The 17,855-nt window shown below is 45.6% G+C and overlaps 1 protein-coding gene across 6 annotated transcripts in view; it reads right to left on the reverse strand.

Moving 5' to 3' along the window:
* PASD1 (PAS domain containing repressor 1) overlaps positions 1-17,855 on the reverse strand; it is a 57,653-nt gene that overhangs the window by 12,386 nt on the left and 27,412 nt on the right. For 4 of the 6 annotated variants that reach the window (XM_074601602.1, XM_074601597.1, XM_074601598.1 and 1 more), the window contains 9 exons: positions 16,783-16,937; positions 15,935-16,026; positions 13,645-13,734; positions 12,444-12,564; positions 11,149-11,262; positions 10,362-10,480; positions 8,849-8,931; positions 5,026-5,132; positions 2,177-2,324 (listed from right to left, as the gene is read on the reverse strand). In XM_074601602.1, the coding sequence (XP_074457703.1) occupies positions 2,177-2,324; positions 5,026-5,132; positions 8,849-8,931; positions 10,362-10,480; positions 11,149-11,262; positions 12,444-12,564; positions 13,645-13,734; positions 15,935-16,026; positions 16,783-16,937 (1,029 nt within the window). Of the gene's footprint in view, positions 1-2,176; positions 2,325-5,025; positions 5,133-8,848; positions 8,932-10,361; positions 10,481-11,148; positions 11,263-12,443; positions 12,565-13,644; positions 13,735-15,934; positions 16,027-16,782; positions 16,938-17,855 lie in introns of those variants that run through there. The other 2 variants (XM_074601600.1, XM_074601603.1) reach the window with 2 other exon arrangements.

A 17,855-nucleotide genomic window follows, 5' to 3' on the forward strand; every position in this document is an offset into this window, starting at 1 on the left:
TCAAAATCTATTTAGGACTATATCAATAGGATTAAGGGGAAGCAGAAAGAAGAAACAATATGCATAATAAATTCAGAGCTTAAAGTGAAGCCAAATTCCCTGAAGAACAACAAAAACAACACAACTCAGAAGCAATCCCTTCATCTAACATTTGCTTACGGTAACACCCAACATGTACTTTATATCCGTGCACACAGCTCTGATCCCTTACACCTGTTTAGTGGTGTCAGGTGTTCCCAGTCTGTGTTTCAGAATATCAATTTACAAGTGTTTGTTCTTCCAGATGTTTGAGGGAGAAAAAGAGGGACCAGAAAAAAACTTCACAAATTGATTCCTGACAGTAAAGAAAGACGCAGCGAGCAATAATATGTCCACGCAAGTTAATAGAGAAAACCAGTGTGTCACTATTTTTCAAGCCCTTCAGTAAATATATTCTCAATCTTAACACCGTTTTTTTTTGAGATGACAGCGGGAATCCAGCAGATTCCCCTCCAGAAGGTGCGTATCACAGAGCACCCCACATGCACACCGTCTTCCAGCGCAACCAGCTTCCCACTAGGGGGGGATCCTGGGCTGAATTTCAGGTGAGGAATAAGGCTAGCAGGACAGCAGCTAACTTCAAGTCATAAACCTTTAAAGCTCTGATCAAAAGGTTTTGTAGGAAAAGTACGATCCCGTTCACGCCCATAAAGCTGACTGATTCTTAACAGCTTTAATTATTCCTACGGCCATGTCATTGCGAGGGATAAAAGGGAAATGTTATGGATGTGGTCTACCTTGACTTCAGCAAGGCGTTCGACACGGTCTCCCACAGCATCCTCATAGGGAAGCTTAGGAAGAGTGGGTTAGATGAATGGACAGTGGGGTGGATAGAAAACTGGTTGAAAGACAGAGCTCAGAGGGTCGTGATTAGGGGCACAGAGTCTAGTTGGAGGTCAGTGATGAGTGGTGTTCCCCAGGGGTCAGTACTGGGTCCAGTCCTCTTCAATATATTCATCAATGACCTGGACGAGGGGACAGAGTGCACCCTCAGCAAGTTTGCTGATGACGCAACGCTGGGGGCGGTGGTTGACACACAGGAAAGCTGTGCCGCCATACAGAGAGACCTGGACAGGCTGGAGATTTGAGCAAAGAGGAACCTTATGAAATTCAACAAGGGCAAGTGTAGGGTGCTGCACCTGGGGAGGAATAACCTCATGCGCCAGTACAAGTTGGGGGCTGACCTGCTGGAGAGCAGCTTGGTGGAAAGAGACCTGGGAGTCCTGGTGGACAACAGGATGACCATGAGCCAGCAATGTGCCCTTGTGGCCAAGAAGGCCAATGGCATCCTGGGGTGCATCAAGAAGTGTGTGGCCGGCAGGCCGAGGGAGGTCATCCTCCCCCTCTACTCTGCCTTGGTGAGGCCGCATCTGGAGTACTGTGTCCAGTTCTGGGCTCCCCGGCTCAAGAGGGATGGGGAACTGCTGGAGAGGGTGCAGCAAAGGGCTACAAAGATGATTAGGGGGCTGGAACACCTCTCTTATGAAGAAAGGCTGAGGGATTTGGCTCTCTTCAGTCTGGAAGAAAGACGACTGAGGGGGGACCTTATCAACACTTATAAACACTTAAAGGGTGGGTGTCAGGAGGATGGGACCAGGCCCTTTTCAGTGGTGCCCAGCAACAGGACAAGAGGTAATGGGCACAAACTTGTGCATAGGAACTTCCACCTAAACATGAGAAGGAACTTCTTTCCTTTGAGGGTGGCAGAGCACTGGAACAGGCTGCCCAGGGAGGCTGTGGAGTCTCCGTCTCTGGAGACATTCAAAACCCACCTGGATGCGTTCTTGTACAACCTGCTCTAGGTGACCCTGCTCTGGCAGGGGGTTGGACTAGATGATCTCCAGAGGTCCCTTCCAACCCTACCATTCTGTGATTCTTTGAAATGTAACACACTGATAGACTTGTCCAATGGTGGCTTCCAGGCTTTTGGCCCGGTTGCCAAGAAAAAAAAAAAAAAGAGTAATGAAAACATATTATGTTTTTCACCATGCTCCCTGTCATAATAGTTTTATAGAATTACATACCGTCTTAGTGTGTCAACATGCACAGCACATATTTGTCTAACACAAAACAGGACTAGAATAAAACAATGGTTGAGCATGACATGCATTGTGAAGCGTTTGGCGCTTGCTCCTACCTAACTACCAGGTGAGTGCAAACGATGAACTCGGGTTTGGAATTCCACTGGTGGTAGGTGATGTAGTAGTGTGTCTGCAGCCATATCCACTGCTGGCCTTTGGTCAGGAACCGATAGTAACAGGACTTGCCTTTTCCAAACTGCATCACTGTCAAATGAAAAAGAAAGCAATTTATAGCAAACAGACATTTCATGGTGTAAAGGCGATTAGAAAAAACCACTTAGTCCCATTCCCCTCTTGTGGTCTGCTACTGCACTAAAATGGCTCTTGTGGCTTTATAAAGATGGCAGATGACACACAACCACGTACTGAGCTTTTGTTTGGGTTCTCTTCTGCTATTGGTTTTCCAGAGTGCACTTTGCTATTTTGAGATTGTTCTTATAACTAATAATTGGGATAACCATATAACTAGTTGTATTCTTGTAACTTATTCCTGGGCTCCTCTGAAATAAGCATAAATAGCATTAATTAAACAAAGTATTGGCCTTTCACAAGTATACAAGAATGCATTTCAAAGACCGGAGGCTTGAAGTCAGGATCCTAATCATGGCACAAAATAATAATGGAGTTTTAGCAGTTTGTCTGAGAGTTTTCTTCTGAGAGATGCCCTAAATACACCAGAGCTGGTACGTTTTATCAGGGTATGTCTAGAAAAATCTCAAGTGGTGTAATACAACCGGAACATAATAAGGGGAACTACATTAAATAACCGCGTTAATTGTTCCCAGACTGCCGGGAGTACAAAATGAAACATGCTCACTTAAAATACCCATAATTAATGCAAAGTAAAATACAAACGTGGTTTAAGCAAACCCATTTCACTGCACAGTAGGCAAGATGCCTGCCCAGAGCGGTCAACCTGATGAACAGGAACTTACCAAGCCACAGTAACCCAAGTGTTTTTACTCACCTGCACACCTCTACTTTGTTAAATATCAGAATTAACTTCTTTAGTGATCCCACTAACAGTGATGGGCTTTAGATGAAGCACTTCGCAAAGGTCTTCTGGCCAAGACACCATGCTGGGGATCACTCGGCTCCTAGTCCTGGCAGAGATTTCCTGAAGCAACTTCTATAAGTCACTTTGCCAACACCTTACTTTGTCCACAGTAAGATTAAAAGATCCTTTCCTTCAGGTGTGTTATGCAAATACTCTTTTAATATGTAAGAGATTCTCTGCTGAATGATCTGACCCCACTCGCAATATAGTTAGTGTCTACGTTAAACTGCACACACATATTACCAAAGGGACATCGTCTGCTAAAGCAGCTCACTTCTGTCTGAACGGTCTTTTAAGCAAAGAGCACTAAAAAGCACTGTACCTCAGAGCAATTAAAATGTTCCTTTAATATTCCCATCTACAAGCTTGCTGCACTCGCCACAACTTGCTTCCAGCCCCTTTCACATCTTCCTTTGGGTGCTCAGGTGGGAACCCGCTTCCCCATCACTGTTTTGTACCAGCCCTTTGGCTTGACAGGGCAGAAAAGTAGGGAAATTTGACATTCAGAGAAGTAATTTTCTCCATTCTCTACTAGGTCCTTTAGCATCTTATATGTGTAAGTGGTAGAGGGTACATGGTAGAGATAGGAGTGGTTTGCAACTCAGAGATGAAGCAGCTTGTCTAGCTCCAGTGTGCCAGGGGGCTCTGGAGTTTCTTGGTGTCCCTGCATCGCGCTGGTTTGCATCTCACAGTAATTACAGCATCCCACTTTCTCCACTCTCTGGGGTGTCCTTGTTTGCTTTTGACAAAACACTCTGCTTTCAAACGGAGATAGCAGAGAGACAAATAGAGAGTTTGCCCAACAGGAAGCCTATAAGTAATATTTCTTGGCAAAATATCTGATCACCTAGATGCATTTTACAAAGCGCGCGGTTACTTTTCATTACAGTGCTTGGCCATGCAAACCAGCTGGAGGAGAGACCTAACCCTGCATCAGTTTCTCAGTCTGAAGTGCACGTTAACAAAATGGAAAAATACAGCCTCAGGGATAAAACATCTCACATGCTCATCCGGTAGGAAAAGCACACTAACTTAGACCACGTCTGAAGCCACCTTTTGCCCTTCCTCAGGTCAGCTCCAGCCTTCAGCAGGACATGGTGCTTCAGCCACGGGCTGCACTGCCGCAGTACTCGGGCTACACGCTCCTTCTGACCTGGCTCCTCATGGGCTTTCGCAGGTCACAGTATTCCACCTTGCACCAAGATGAACTTCACAGACATTCTCCGGTGTCCATATATCAGCCTGAACTGGACTTTTCTGCTTTACTTTCAGATCGACCAAAAATGAGCCATCTTCACCCACAGGGAGCCTGTCTTCAGTACTTTTGCATTTAAAAAAGAGTCTGGATCTCCAGAAGCATTTTACTAATAGTTAAGTGAGGTTCACAACACCTAATTGCACAGGCAGGCGATGCAAATGTGGCTTTCAGAAGGCGTTTTGGTGAGCTGAGCCTCCTGGCTGACACCGGAGCCCAGAGGAAGAACAAGACCCCGTGAACTGTGACAATCAAGGAAAAACCCCAGGGTTTGGGGCTGCCCTCACAAACTGGGAGCAGAGAGTGGACAGTTCTCACTTCCCATCTATTAATCTCATTCCACTCTCAGACAACCCGTGTTCAAACAGGGCATCTGCCAATTTGGGAGACCTACACAATCAGTTCCTGATCGGAGTGAATTCTGCAGGGATTCAACCTCCCAGGTAAGCGTCAGCTGTGACAGTCTGTCATGGGAAGACAGAATTCCCTTGTACCCCAGATAAAGATGCCTTTTGTGACGACGAATAAAAGGTTTTTGCACGAGTGACAAACGAGATCAAAGACATGCACGCTGCAGAGCGAGAGGAACTTACAGTGTTCATGGCACCTAGCAAGAAGCTCCAGGTCATCTGCGTGGTAGTAATCATACCCTGACGTTCCCAGAACCTCAAAGGGTAAATATCCTATAATAGGTGGAGCCCTAGAAGGGAAGCAAAGGGCAGGGAGTGAGCACAAAACCTGACACTTTGGCATCCTGGCAGATACGCTGCGATACTAGTGACCAGAACCATCTCATACGTTCACTTGGCAGGGAAATCAGGAGTGGATTTTCATAGACGCAACGACGTGTTTTCATACACAAGCACAAAAAAACCAACCCAAACCAGCGAGGGAGAGGTAAAAATTGAGAAAATGAAAAGGTGTGTGTTTACTGTTTCATAGCCTATTCATTATGTGGGTGTAGAGAAAGGCATGTACGCACGCAAGTGACTCAATTCATTAAGCATGCTTGGGAGACACGCAGCTTGAGAAACGCTACGGCTGTGCGTGTGCATAATAACTTGGAGCTCGAGTAGAATTATCCAGTAGGTTGGATGTAAATGTCATCTGGGTAGTAACTGTAGAAGAAAGAGTAAGTGGGAAACTGCAAAGTGTGTCAGGACCAGCTCGGGTAAAAGAAAAACGAATTGCTCCTGTGGAAAAGCTTGGGAAATTATAACCAGCAAAAAATGTTTTTATGTTGGAAGTAAAGATAAGAATAGGCATGGCGCTGGTTTTAAGGATGGTTATTTCTATGATAGGTGGAGAAGGAATCGAGGAAGTATTTAGATGGGCACATTGCAATGACTTACCTGACTATTCTGCTGTCAACTCTAGATTTTCCATTTTCCAGGCAATATATGAGATTATTTTTTTTTAAGCAGGTTTCCTAACAACACTGAGCTTATGCACAACCTCCACCAGAGCCTCCTAGCTTATGATTGTGAAACAACACTGAAATGGGAGGAGAAAACCACTATTTTTGCCTCTCTCCCTATACCAGCATGCCACCTTCTGTCCCCTAACGCTCAAGTACGCTCCTCCTTGCAGCAGCTCAAGCACTGCGTGTACTCCCTGAAGCAGGAGACATGTGCTAATTTGGCTCCACCTATTTGTTTTGGCTGCTGGATGTGCTGCTAGCAAGAGGCTCACCCGCCAAGTTCAGTGTGTTCCGCGGGAATAAGGCGGCGGTGTGTCAGCGAAATGGCTAACATTTCAAAACCAGGGCAGGAGGAAGGTGTCACCGCCGCTGCCTTTCTCTTGGTGTGTCAAGTGACCCTCTTAAGGAAGGTGAATGCCATAAAGCAGCCAAGAATACGAGCAAAAAATTATTTAGGTGTAAGTACATTTGGGTTTGGATGGATCAATCCTGACTGTTCCAAATGTTAATATGGGAAGTTGTCCTGCCCTGGCTGAGCGACCCACCTCCACATTTGTACTCTCGAGAGACGTGGTGGGCATAAATTATTTGACTAAAGACAGCCCAGACAGGTCTATCATCTCTCTCCTCCCCACAATGATGAGCAGTTTGGCACCAAATGGGAGACAGGGAAAAAAGAGAGAGATCCCTGGAAAGCTCAACAGCATCCCTGAAGGATCGAGATCTCAGCAGGAGGTCCCAGTCCCAGCACAAGGGCTTGGCTGGAGGAGCCAGTCCTCCACATTCTCTGATGGCAAAGCTCTTGAAACGGCGTGCGCTTAGTACACTGTGGTCTCCACCAGAATCAGTCTTATTTATTCAAACAACTTTTCATAGAGCACTATGTTCCTTTTCCTCATGTGACGCAGATTTCTGTTAATGATGATAATATGTCTATTTATTAAAGTGTCCTTTCTTGCTGTCTCTTTGGCAGAACGCACCAGTGTCTCTCCTATCTTTAATGACATGCTTATATTTGAGACAATAAAGTCTTTCAGATGCACATCAGATACACATTTAAGCTGATCAGGAAAGTATTATGCTTCCCTGACTTTCACCAGAATTCCTTAAATGAGAAAGCAACCACAAAATGCTCCTCATCTGTCATTTGACAAGGAGCTGCCTTGCTTGTGGAACAATTTAAAAGGGTCTTAGTTGAAGTTCCAGCCTTGAGGCCTGCAACTCGCTATGCAAATGGAAACGCACAGTCTTCAGAGAGCCCTTCGAGTGCAGTCTCTTCATAAAGGAAGGGGAAATAAGGCAAGGACCACAACGCAGAAGAGAAACAGATCATTATCAAAGTCGACAGGTTTTCTTCCTCTGCACGTATTTACATGTAGGCCCAGAATACAGGTATTTTCCTAGTTTTCTAATGTTTATCCAGGTCTGTGGAGTGCTTTCTGCATTATCTATCTTTACCCCAATTTACGTTGTCGTCATGAGAGCAAAGGTCCGGGCTGCAGCTGATGCTGGGTACCCTCTGCCCCTGCTGACGGCCCACCTCAGCATCAGGTGGTGTGCGCTGACACAAATAAGTGAGAAACAGCAAAATGCCCAACAACGGTGGAGAGAGGTTTGAATTAGTGATTAAATGAGACAACCCACACGATCCCTTGCTCCTTCTTGGGTCTGGCCTCACCGCTCGCATCCGGGGCTGTCCCAAATTCCACCTCAGCATCTCCATCAGCTTTATTTACTCTCAGTAACAATGGTTTCCTCACCGGGGATATCAGTGGGACCGGAGTGACTGCAAGCACCCGGCGCAGAGAGATTCCTCTCTGAGTCATAACCCAGATTCATCAAAAGGCTCTTTGATAGGTTTCAAAGCAGCTCCTGCTCACCTTATCCATAGGAGCTGCTGGGACACAGCCCTTCATCAGACAGTGAGATATAAGAAAACAAGGTGAGACAGAAGTAAGGGTCTTAGGGATCTTTTACGAATCTTAACATTAATCACCTGATTCCGAAAATGTGCATTATATTGGAGAGGCCAATCAAAGTCTAAAAAAAGTCACTCCAGCAAGATCTTGACAACATGAATAATAAGCCGACTGTCCCAAACCACACAGCATTAATCGTAGGGCTGTTGCACAGTCAGTTCCTCCGGGCTTCAGCGTATGATGCGTGAGGTGCACGTCTTGTCTACTACCCAAATGCAAATTATTATTCATTCAAATTTGCTCTCTCTCTTTCTTGCTCTAAATGTGCAGGTGATATTTAGGGGTTTTTCCTCCCAAATATTTTTTTCCCCTACAGCCTTATTTACCAGTCTTCTATTTCTAGTAATGACTACCTGTGCATGGCTTGCAAAGGGAGGGATAATGGAAAGGGCAGGATTTTGCAATGTGCTTACGCGTACATGTCAAATGCAGAGAAGTAAAAGAATGAACAAAACCCTCCAGCGTCTTTTGAAGAAAATGAATCCTATATTAATCAGCCTAATAAAGTGGTTCCAGTCTGTTTCATTCACCAAGCTGAATCCTGGCCCACCATATGGCATTGTCAAAAACAAATCTGCAATTACACCATCTAATCCACTGCTTTTTCTTTTATTTTTATAAATTCCATCATTTCCCAAGGTGAAAAATCAAAAGTTTGTTAACACAGCAAAAGTTTTAGAAGGGTTCTTGGAAGCTGTAGCTGGAAAACAGAGGCGCTAAACCAATACATTGAACAGGACCCACACTGCTCAGTTTTAATGACTTAATATTTTGGTGAAGTTAGACATTGTTCTTGACATTTTCCCACTATTTCATATGGCTTCTTACTGGCCTAAAATGTGGAAAAGAGCAAAGCATTTAAGGATGCCTAATATGTAAGTTCAGAGTATTATTACTTCCTCATCTGCATTTAATTAGAGCTGTTCTACTTGGGATCTCAGGCAATAGCGCCACTGAGTTTTTGATTTTTAAGCGACAGTTTGTTAATTCTTCAGTGACTAAAACCAAATCTCTTACCTGTGGTCCAAGAATAAAAACTTCCATTCCAAACTATGCCTCGATGTAAATTCTTCACATGGCTCTTCAACATTGCAGAGCTCCTGCAAAACAGTTGGCACATTCAGACATTTAATTCTGTGAAACGACAAAAAGAGCCCTCTATGCAGACTAAGGATGCATCTTCTTGATACAACAAACCCTAGCAAAACACAGTGCTTTTAAAGCACTTGACTTATTTTCCTCTAAGGAATGAATACGCCTTGTTTTACAGAGGCATAAACTGATGAAAAGTGGCTGCATAATTTACCCTGGGCTGAATTTCAGAGCTAGGATAAATAGTCCAAGGGCCTCATCTTGCAGTCTGTAGACAAAATCCCCCAACTTTTTGTAAATATTGGTATCTGAGGATGGATGACAGTACCTCAGGTCCAGCCTCAGACTGCGCTGGCTAATGGCCTCTTGAGCAAGAAGCCTCTACAGTTGTCACCCCTGCCATCGCTGCGCTGTGCCACAGGACACAAGATGCGGGTGGCCTTCTTAGATCAAAGGAACAGTGGGATGTATTTCTTTAAAGGCTGCAACTTTTCAAGCGGTTTAGCTGGTCACCTTGTATTGGTGCTCCCTGCACTGATGGCCCCAGGACACCCCATCACACAAACGCCTCTTCTCAGAAGCACCTCCCGCTTTATATCTCGCCATTCCAAAACACATACTTCTGTCACCTCCCACTCCCAAACACAGCAGTGTCCTCTCTCATTTACCAGCCCTCTGCACAAGCAATCTGTGCTGCTGAACGTGCTCTTGGAGAGGCTGGGCCCCCTGGTTCAAGAAGGACAGGGAACTGCTGGAGAGGGTGCAGCAAAGGGCTACAAAGATGATTAGGGGGCTGGAACACCTCTCTTATGAAGAAAGGCTGAGGGATTTGGCTCTCTTCAGTCTGGAAGAAAGATGACTGAGGGGGGACCTTATCAACACTTATAAACACTTAAAGGGTGGGTGTCAGGAGGATGGGACCAGGCCCTTTTCAGTGGTGCCCAGCAACAGGACAAGAGGTAATGGGCACAAACTTGAGCATAGCAAGTTCCACCTAAACATGAGGAGGAACTTCTTTCCTTTGAGGGTGGCAGAGCACTGGAACAGGCTGCCCAGAGAGGCTGTGGAGTCTCTGTCCCTGGAGACATTCAAAACCCGCCTGGACACGTTCCTGTGCAACCTGCTCTGGGTGACCCTGCTCTGGCAGGGGGGTTGGACTAGATGATCTCCAGAGGTCCCTTCCAACCCTACCATTCTGTGATTCTGTGATTCTGTAACACGGCTCCCCTCGCCACAGCCGAGCACATAGCTCGTGGCACCAGCAGCAGCTCTGAGCACCAGTCAGTCCCTCACAGAAGGGAAGATGGTGCTTAGGGACATGGTTTAGCGGTGGTTTTGGCAGCATTATGTTGATAGTTGGACTTGATGACCTTAAAGGTCCCTTCCAACCCCGACGATTCTGTGATTCTACGATTGTCTGCCGGCACAGAGCTCTCACCTTTAAGAACTGCGGTGTGACAAGACGAACGGTAGCTACGAGGCAAATCTGCTCCTCCGTGGCTGACCTGAAAGCTCGTGCAATAGCTGACTCAAAGCCATTACAGGAGGGTGTAGGCACTAGACACAACCAGACAATTTATTTAAGAAGAAGAGGAAGAAGAGCTTTCTTTTCATGTCAAGACAGGTACAATGACTGATGAAACCCAAGCAACAAACTCCTCCTTCCCACAAGGTTGATGCCACACTGATACACGCTGATGTTATTTAAAGAATGACCCTCTAGGCTCCGAGTTACACCGTTGTAACCACCTACCCCTGGCTTGCAGGGAAGCTTCATAAGACAGCTTTGAGCAGCTCACAATGTGCAGCTACAGTCTTCTTGTCAGCCTTTCTCCAGCTCAACAAGATTCAAGATTTTACAGGTTTCTCAAACTATTTAATCTTTTTAAAGTGTCATTTTATTGCCACAAGTGAAACAGAATGGCGTATTTTCCTGGTTATTTGAATAAGTAGGCTGCTTTACAATTGGCAGCGGGTCAAAAGGAGGTCGGATCAGTCTGGTATCACTTCTTTAAGCACAGCACGCAGAAGAGTGCACTCTTCTGACCAACAGCCTCCCCCCCACTTTTACATGAAAAGTATCTCCAACATATCCACAGGTCGTTCAATCCCTGCCCATTATGGGGCATTTTCAGCTGAAACAAGGCCTTTAGGAGGCTACAGTTCAACACACAATTTAAAGAAGAGAGGCAGAGAGGTAAAGGTAGGCTGGAGGAGTAACTTACCATGAGTAAAATATTTAAAATCCACTACAAATTTCACATATTCATACATCAGGGGTTCATTTGGGTCTAAGCTGCCTCTTGCTAAATGGCAGCAAAACTCTATTTGTTTTTCTGCTGAAATGAGAGAAAGAGAGGGAGGCATATACAATGTTAGTAGAAGTCTGCACTTTAGCAGACTCTCCATATATTGAATCTGTCTAGGTGCTTAAACCAACCCTGCTGCTCTGGTATCTCAGCACACCCTGCTGGGATGCTCTTGATAACTGTAAGTAAATATATAACTATTAAGAGCAATGATCAGCTGGTTCCGCTTAAGGAAATGTATTCTTACCCTTTCTCCCATGGCTTTACGGCCACCCCGCTACGCTGGGGGTGAAGCCCTGGCAATATCGGTCAGCGGTGTTTTCCCCTGACTTCCTGCGTGCACAATTTCAAGCAAAGCTGTTAAGCGATATTGCAGTACTCTGCTCGGGAGGACCCAGATCCAAAGGGCGCTGAAGTCACCCTAAGCCCTTCCATTAACGGTGGAGGGCATCGTGCCAAGCTCTTATTCAGTTTTCTGCCCGAGGACTGAACTCCATGGATTAGGCCATGCGGTCTCCAGTCAGAGGGAAACCAATCCCAGGATGGAGCACCAGCACGAGGCGAGGGCTGCCCGGCTCAACGGACGCCGATGGGGCCGCCGAGAGGGAAGGCATTGCCCAGTCATGGCGAACCCACTGGGAAAGGGTGGGGTCCCTACACAGGCTGGGTGAAATGTGGATGTTGGAAGAGGCTGCTGCCCGCTCTGGTGCTGGGGACGTTTTCTGGGGGAAAGGGACATTTTGGGGGCGGGACAGCAACCAGCAGTAGAGATCCAGATGGACCGTTCAGATAGGACGCCTGTTGCTTAAATTCCATCTAGGGTTTCTCAGGCGTCCTGAGACATGCAGACTTCCTAAGGAACAAACCCCTTGGGGATTTCTACTACTCCTTTCCTTCCCCCAAGCCCCTCACTCCTTTCACAGGCTCAGTCCAGCATCCTGCCCTAGGAAGAATATCTACTGAGGGCAACTTCACTGTCCTGTGGTGCAAAGCAGTCAGTAAAACAAAGACTGTCCAAATCAAAGACCAAGTACTGGGAGCAGGTAGGAACATTAGAAGATGTGCTGCGTTAAAAACCAGAAATATTAACTGCAGCAAAACAGAAGTGGCAGGCAGGAGAATTACATAGCTGGAGAGCCCTGTGCAGGCTCCCCCGGGAGCTGTTTGCCTTTGGCAAATTTCCCTGACCGACAGGCAAGAGCAGAGCTTACCGTTTAGAAAATCAGCTGCAACAGGATCGGTCATGAGCACATGTGGAGAAAGGAGCTTGTACACCTCGCTCTGCTCCCGCTCAGGCAGAAAGTTTAATATATTTTGGTCCACCAAATCTGACTGATACAAAAGAATGCTTTGTCATGTTCAGCAGTACAGCCTGACACAACCACACGCCTTTGCATCCCGCAGCGGAGCACAGATGCTGCTGGTCTAGCGTGGATGCTTAAGACAAGGAAGCCCAGTCATTCTGTGGATGGATCTAGGGCACAATATAGCCCTTAAGTTATTTTACCCCAGGCTTGCTAGCTATTTGCAAAAGGCTGTATGGTTCCAGAGGTTCAGCCAGGTGCAAGCTGGAGAAGAATCCCTGGTACCACCAGAATACAACACGATGAGAAATATTGTATCAAAATGAAAATTTTAAACATTTCCCTTTGGAATTACGAGACAGAAGCGAGGGAGCTCCTCCTCACATCCTCCATTTGTCTTCTAGGCTGAACATCTGGCAAAGTCAGCTCGACCTGCAAGTGTTTCAGTGCTGACAAACCCACGCATCCTGACTCAAGGGGTCCTACCGAAATGTCAGCACGTATTTGTTTCTCTGCACACCAGGACATTCAGCCAGGTTAACTGTGTGCTCCAATTCGCCCTCACATGGCGTCGCTGGTGCCACGTGCCTGGCACCAGACAAAAATAAAAAATGTTTTTGAGGGGCCAGCAGAACCTGCTGGTACTCAACAGCCAACTGATGTCTAGAAATTCTCCCAGAAAACTCTGAGGCTACATATTTGTTACTAAAGACCATGGGCTCAAAGTAGAAAAAAACCACAATGACATTAGGAAAGCGTACACTCAGTCCCGAAATCATCTTTAAATTAGCTGAGAAGAGCTTCGGCATGCACAGATTTCACAAGCATAAGATTTTCCATATACCTGGTGGGATAAACACTGCCCAGACCCTCCCTCAGACGTGCTGCAAGCAGTGCGCTGCGAGTGCAGTGATTTTGCCTAGGTTTTTTCCTTTTTTTGCTAACTCGCAGACCCTGGCGGAGAATCTCTTATTCACAGGAGCTTGAGAAACTCCCTAAGAGTCTGTTGGCTTTTTGGTTAGAGAAAACCAAGCCCCAGCCCTGCAGCATCGAGGCTGCACTAAGGCAGGGGAACGATTCTTCAACATATCGCATTGTCAGAACTTACCGGTAAGTGTCCAAGCAGAGATGAGACACTATCAGATACATAAATAATAATCCCATCAGTGGTAAGAGCAATGAGAAAGCCATCTAGTGCCTAATGATAAAAAGCAAGCAAAAAGAAAAAAAAAAAAAAAAGAATTATGCAAGGGAACAACTTACTTAAAATATAACAGGCTAATTTATTCTTTGGTGATGCTAACAGCCTAAAACTAACATAAATCAATTATGGAAATGATAGTTCAGTGCGGAAAAATAAAAATTACACATGCTGTCTAATTCAACATTCTTCTATATTCTTATTTGCTCATTAATAGTAAATTGACTTGTATTTTTCACCCAGTGAGTATTGATTTAACGTGAAGCAAGACAGTGGTGGTTAGAATTTCCACACCCACACAATCCTAGTGACTTCAGTCACTTCATTATGTGTTCTGAATTACACAATAGTTAACCAATTAAGTGCGTAAGGAGGTGTTAGATATGATCATGGCAAACCCAGCATTGTGGACGGATGGATGGATGGATGGATGGATGGATGGATGGATGGATGGATAAGCAGGGACAGAAAAATGATACAATGCTGTATTTTTAGCAATTAATGGACAATATGGGACAAGATCTAAAAACTTATTTATTCTGCATAAAGTACTCATTTGTTAGGCTAGTGACACAACATTTTTAAGTCTGTTTTGTTTCCCCTTTCTTATTCACAATGGTTTATGTCCTGGAGTCAAAGTTCTCTGTCCCTTTTGAGTCACTGCATGTGCTTTCCTCTTTGGGTGTTCTCCCTGTTCTTCACAATATCTTCTTGCACCATTGACCCAGTGTCTGTCCCTATTCTTCTCTAACACTTACCAAGGCCTGGGAGGTTTAATCTCTGGTTAGCACTGTGCACAAAGCCAGCTCTCCTAAAGACACTGTTAGGCTGCTCTGCATCTTAGCCCTGCAGCTACAGGGAGCCACAGACGCAGCATTCACCATCTTCCCCCACGGCCAGTTATTCCCCACCTCACTGACATAGAATCATGGAATCATACAATAGTTTGGGTTGGAAGGGATCTTTAAAGGTCATCTAGTCCAACCCCCCTGCAATGAGCAGGGAGATCTTCAACTAGATCAGGTTGCTCAGAGCCCCGTCCAACCTGACCTTGAACATTTCCAAGGATGAGGCAGCTACCACCTCTCTGGGCAACCTGGGACAGTGTGTCACCACCCTCACTGTAAAAATTTTCTTCCGTATTTCTAGTCTAAATCTCCCCCCTTTTAGTTTAAAAGCATTACCCCTTGCCCTATTGCAATGGGCCCTGCTAAAAAGTCTGTCCCCGTCTTTCTTACAAGTCATACTCTGCCTTTGCTGAAAATAAGCCCTCTCTGGAAAAAAACATTTTAAGTAAACTAGTCAATGGTCTAACATAGTCCAGTAAGCCAACAGTTATTAAAGGGCGCCCTCTTCCCCTGCCACTTCTAAGAGGGAAATTTGTTTTGATTCAGCTGGAACAAACTAGCTTGTTTGGTGAGAGAAATTCCCAGAAAGAATGAACAGACTTTTCCAGGGAGGTGAGTCACGACGTCCTGATGAAAAGGAACAACTAAGGCACTGCAGCACCTCCCAGCTCAGCCCAGCATACACCCTTATTTTCGTGGGGCAAAGAGCAACGGCTGCCCACGCAGGGCAGGAGATGGCCTCGCCAGAGGAGCGTGCAGCACAAACCCAAAGCAGCATCCTTCAGAAAGGAAAAACCATATAGGCTCGGGGGGGATGTTTCTAAATCAGCTAAGCATTTCATAGGTGAGAGTATGAGAGCTGTTCTCCCGAATCCAGGCGATCCAAGCAAAAGATACAGCTCACATCACAAGTACAGCACCGCGCAGCAGCAGCGGCAGCGGCAGCAAAGCAAATGCTGCCTGGCTAATGGGATGCGGGAGGAAGAGAGCGGCTCCGTTTTTGTCAGGTCCTTTCAAGTTTTTGCTAAAACTGCTAGCTCTAGCAGCTCTTCTGAGAAGGGAAATTCTCTTTTTCCTCTCTCACCAGGCCAAATCTGGGCCAAATTCATCTTCATTCCTAAATGAAAAGCTGTTTATCTTTAAGTGGAAGCAATCGTATTTTTAATTCTGTGTCTGCAAAGCATTTAGCACAACATTGGTCTCTGTCAGGTTTGGATTCCATGTGCCAGCAGAGTAGAAATCATTAACATTAACATTGGGACCTACAGGTGAAAAAGAACTGTATCCCTGAACTACTTCACTGAACTGATTACTTCTCACTAATCTATGCAGCTTTAATTTCGTCTTACCTCTAACATCAACTGGGTGAACTCCTCGTTGCTAAGAAATGAAGGCTTCCAGTCTTGTCTAATCTCACAGGCTTCTGTCTGTGCTGTGATTTCTTAAAGAGAAAAACATCAAAAAAGCAACATGACTCATGCTAGTTGGATTTTTTTTTTTCATTTTCAAGTAACACTAGATTTCTTTTAAGAGGCTTTCAGAAGAATCATCCTCAGATCATTCTCCACACAAAGCCTACTTGCATGTAACAGTCATTTTCCACGCCATCACGACACAAGTGCCTTAGAAATGAAGAAAAGGAAGAGGAGACTTTTTCGGCGGTTTGAGGAAATGCTTCAAAAAAATTAAGGTCAATGGGCTAATTTCAGAGTGGCTGAGCATCACCGTGAGCAGAGGATGTTCGTGACTCCGGAGCTGTTTCGGGAAGGCTCACGGGAGTGCGCAGGCAGCAGGACAGGCTGCACCCAGCCATGTCCTACCCCAGGAGACCAGGGAACAGGGCAGAGAAACCCCTTTCCCCTGGCTTTTGCAGTGTGTGCTGTTCCTCAGCTCTTCCTCATGCTCTTTTTGAGAGCATACGAAGCGTGCCAGGGGTTCGGCAGCCAGCGAGGGAAATGAAGCGATGTCACTACATTAAAAAGCATACAGCGCTGCATCTTCTCAAGTATATCATAAACTGGTCAGCACCATATTCAAACTCTAGCCCATGTCCTGAGGCCAGCTGCTATGCCTGCTGCTGCCCCTCACGTAGGTTCATGTCCTCTCTGGAGGTTTTGGATGCTTGGAAAAAAACAGTTTTCATCATCGGCGTGGAAACTGGCTGCTGGGCAGGTGCAGAGCCAGAGCCCTCCAGTACCTTTCTGTTTCTGTAAGAAGTCGATGGTCCTCTGCAGTATTGTGGACTTGTCCATCTTGAGAGGGTGGCCGTGGCCCTGCAGCATCGTGCAAAGCTCTTTGATGAGGACATTGAACTGGTCTCTCCTCTTCTTTTCAGATTTGTTGCGTGATGCCCTGGGTGACAGAAACATAAATGCCGCTAAGTAAAACGATGGACACACAGCTCAACCCAGGGAGAGGTAAATGGCCCTGTCTCAGGAAAACACTTTAAATACAAGAATCTAAACTCTGCTGGGACTGCTCATTTGTTTAAAATCAAACTCGGGTGTAAGCACCTTGAGCAGGACTGAGCTCACCGTCAGCAAGGAGGTAACAAATATGATTTACATTCATTTGAGCGAGACCATACCCGTATGTAGACTTCAGCAGCGGTTCCCATTGTTTCAGAAGCGGTGATAATGATGTGAAGGTGTTACGGGTGAAATTTCTCCAGTAAGAGAAGCCTTGGCATCTACACGCTTGTGTTTTGCCCACCTCGTTTTTATGAACTTTTGTTTTGCAGTTAGTACACACACTATAAAGGTCAAAGTGCGAAGGATTCCTTATTCCCTGACTTATACTTGCAAAAGTAATTTACAGACAGACAATGCCATGCAGAGACATCTCAACTGCAGAACGGAGTTGAATGAAACACATGCTCTTGTATCTGGTTTTGAAAATCTGCTGCCACGATATATGAAACTGGGAACGTTAAAGAGTCTGGCTGCAGAAACCACAGACAAGTTTCCAGCTTGCGTTAATACAATTTAAGAATGTTTTATTAGGGTTTTCCCCTCCATTAAAACAATAAAGAAGAAAGCAAATCCATTCAGTTTCTTCCAAAATGTTCTTTCCAATGGTCATATCTGAGATAAACCTATTTTCATACAACCTCTTCCAGCAGTAATTAATTTTCTTTACAAGCGTATTCATGATGATACATGCCTCCTGTGATCTAGACCGAGTGTGGTAGGCAGGAGGCACTTCCATTCATATTCAGGCTGGCATTTGGAGGTTCCCAGATCCAGCATTTGCGTTCACAGCTATCTCTGA

Source organism: Larus michahellis, chromosome 9, assembly GCF_964199755.1.
Source record: "Larus michahellis chromosome 9, bLarMic1.1, whole genome shotgun sequence".
Classification (NCBI taxonomy): domain Eukaryota; kingdom Metazoa; phylum Chordata; class Aves; order Charadriiformes; family Laridae; genus Larus; species Larus michahellis.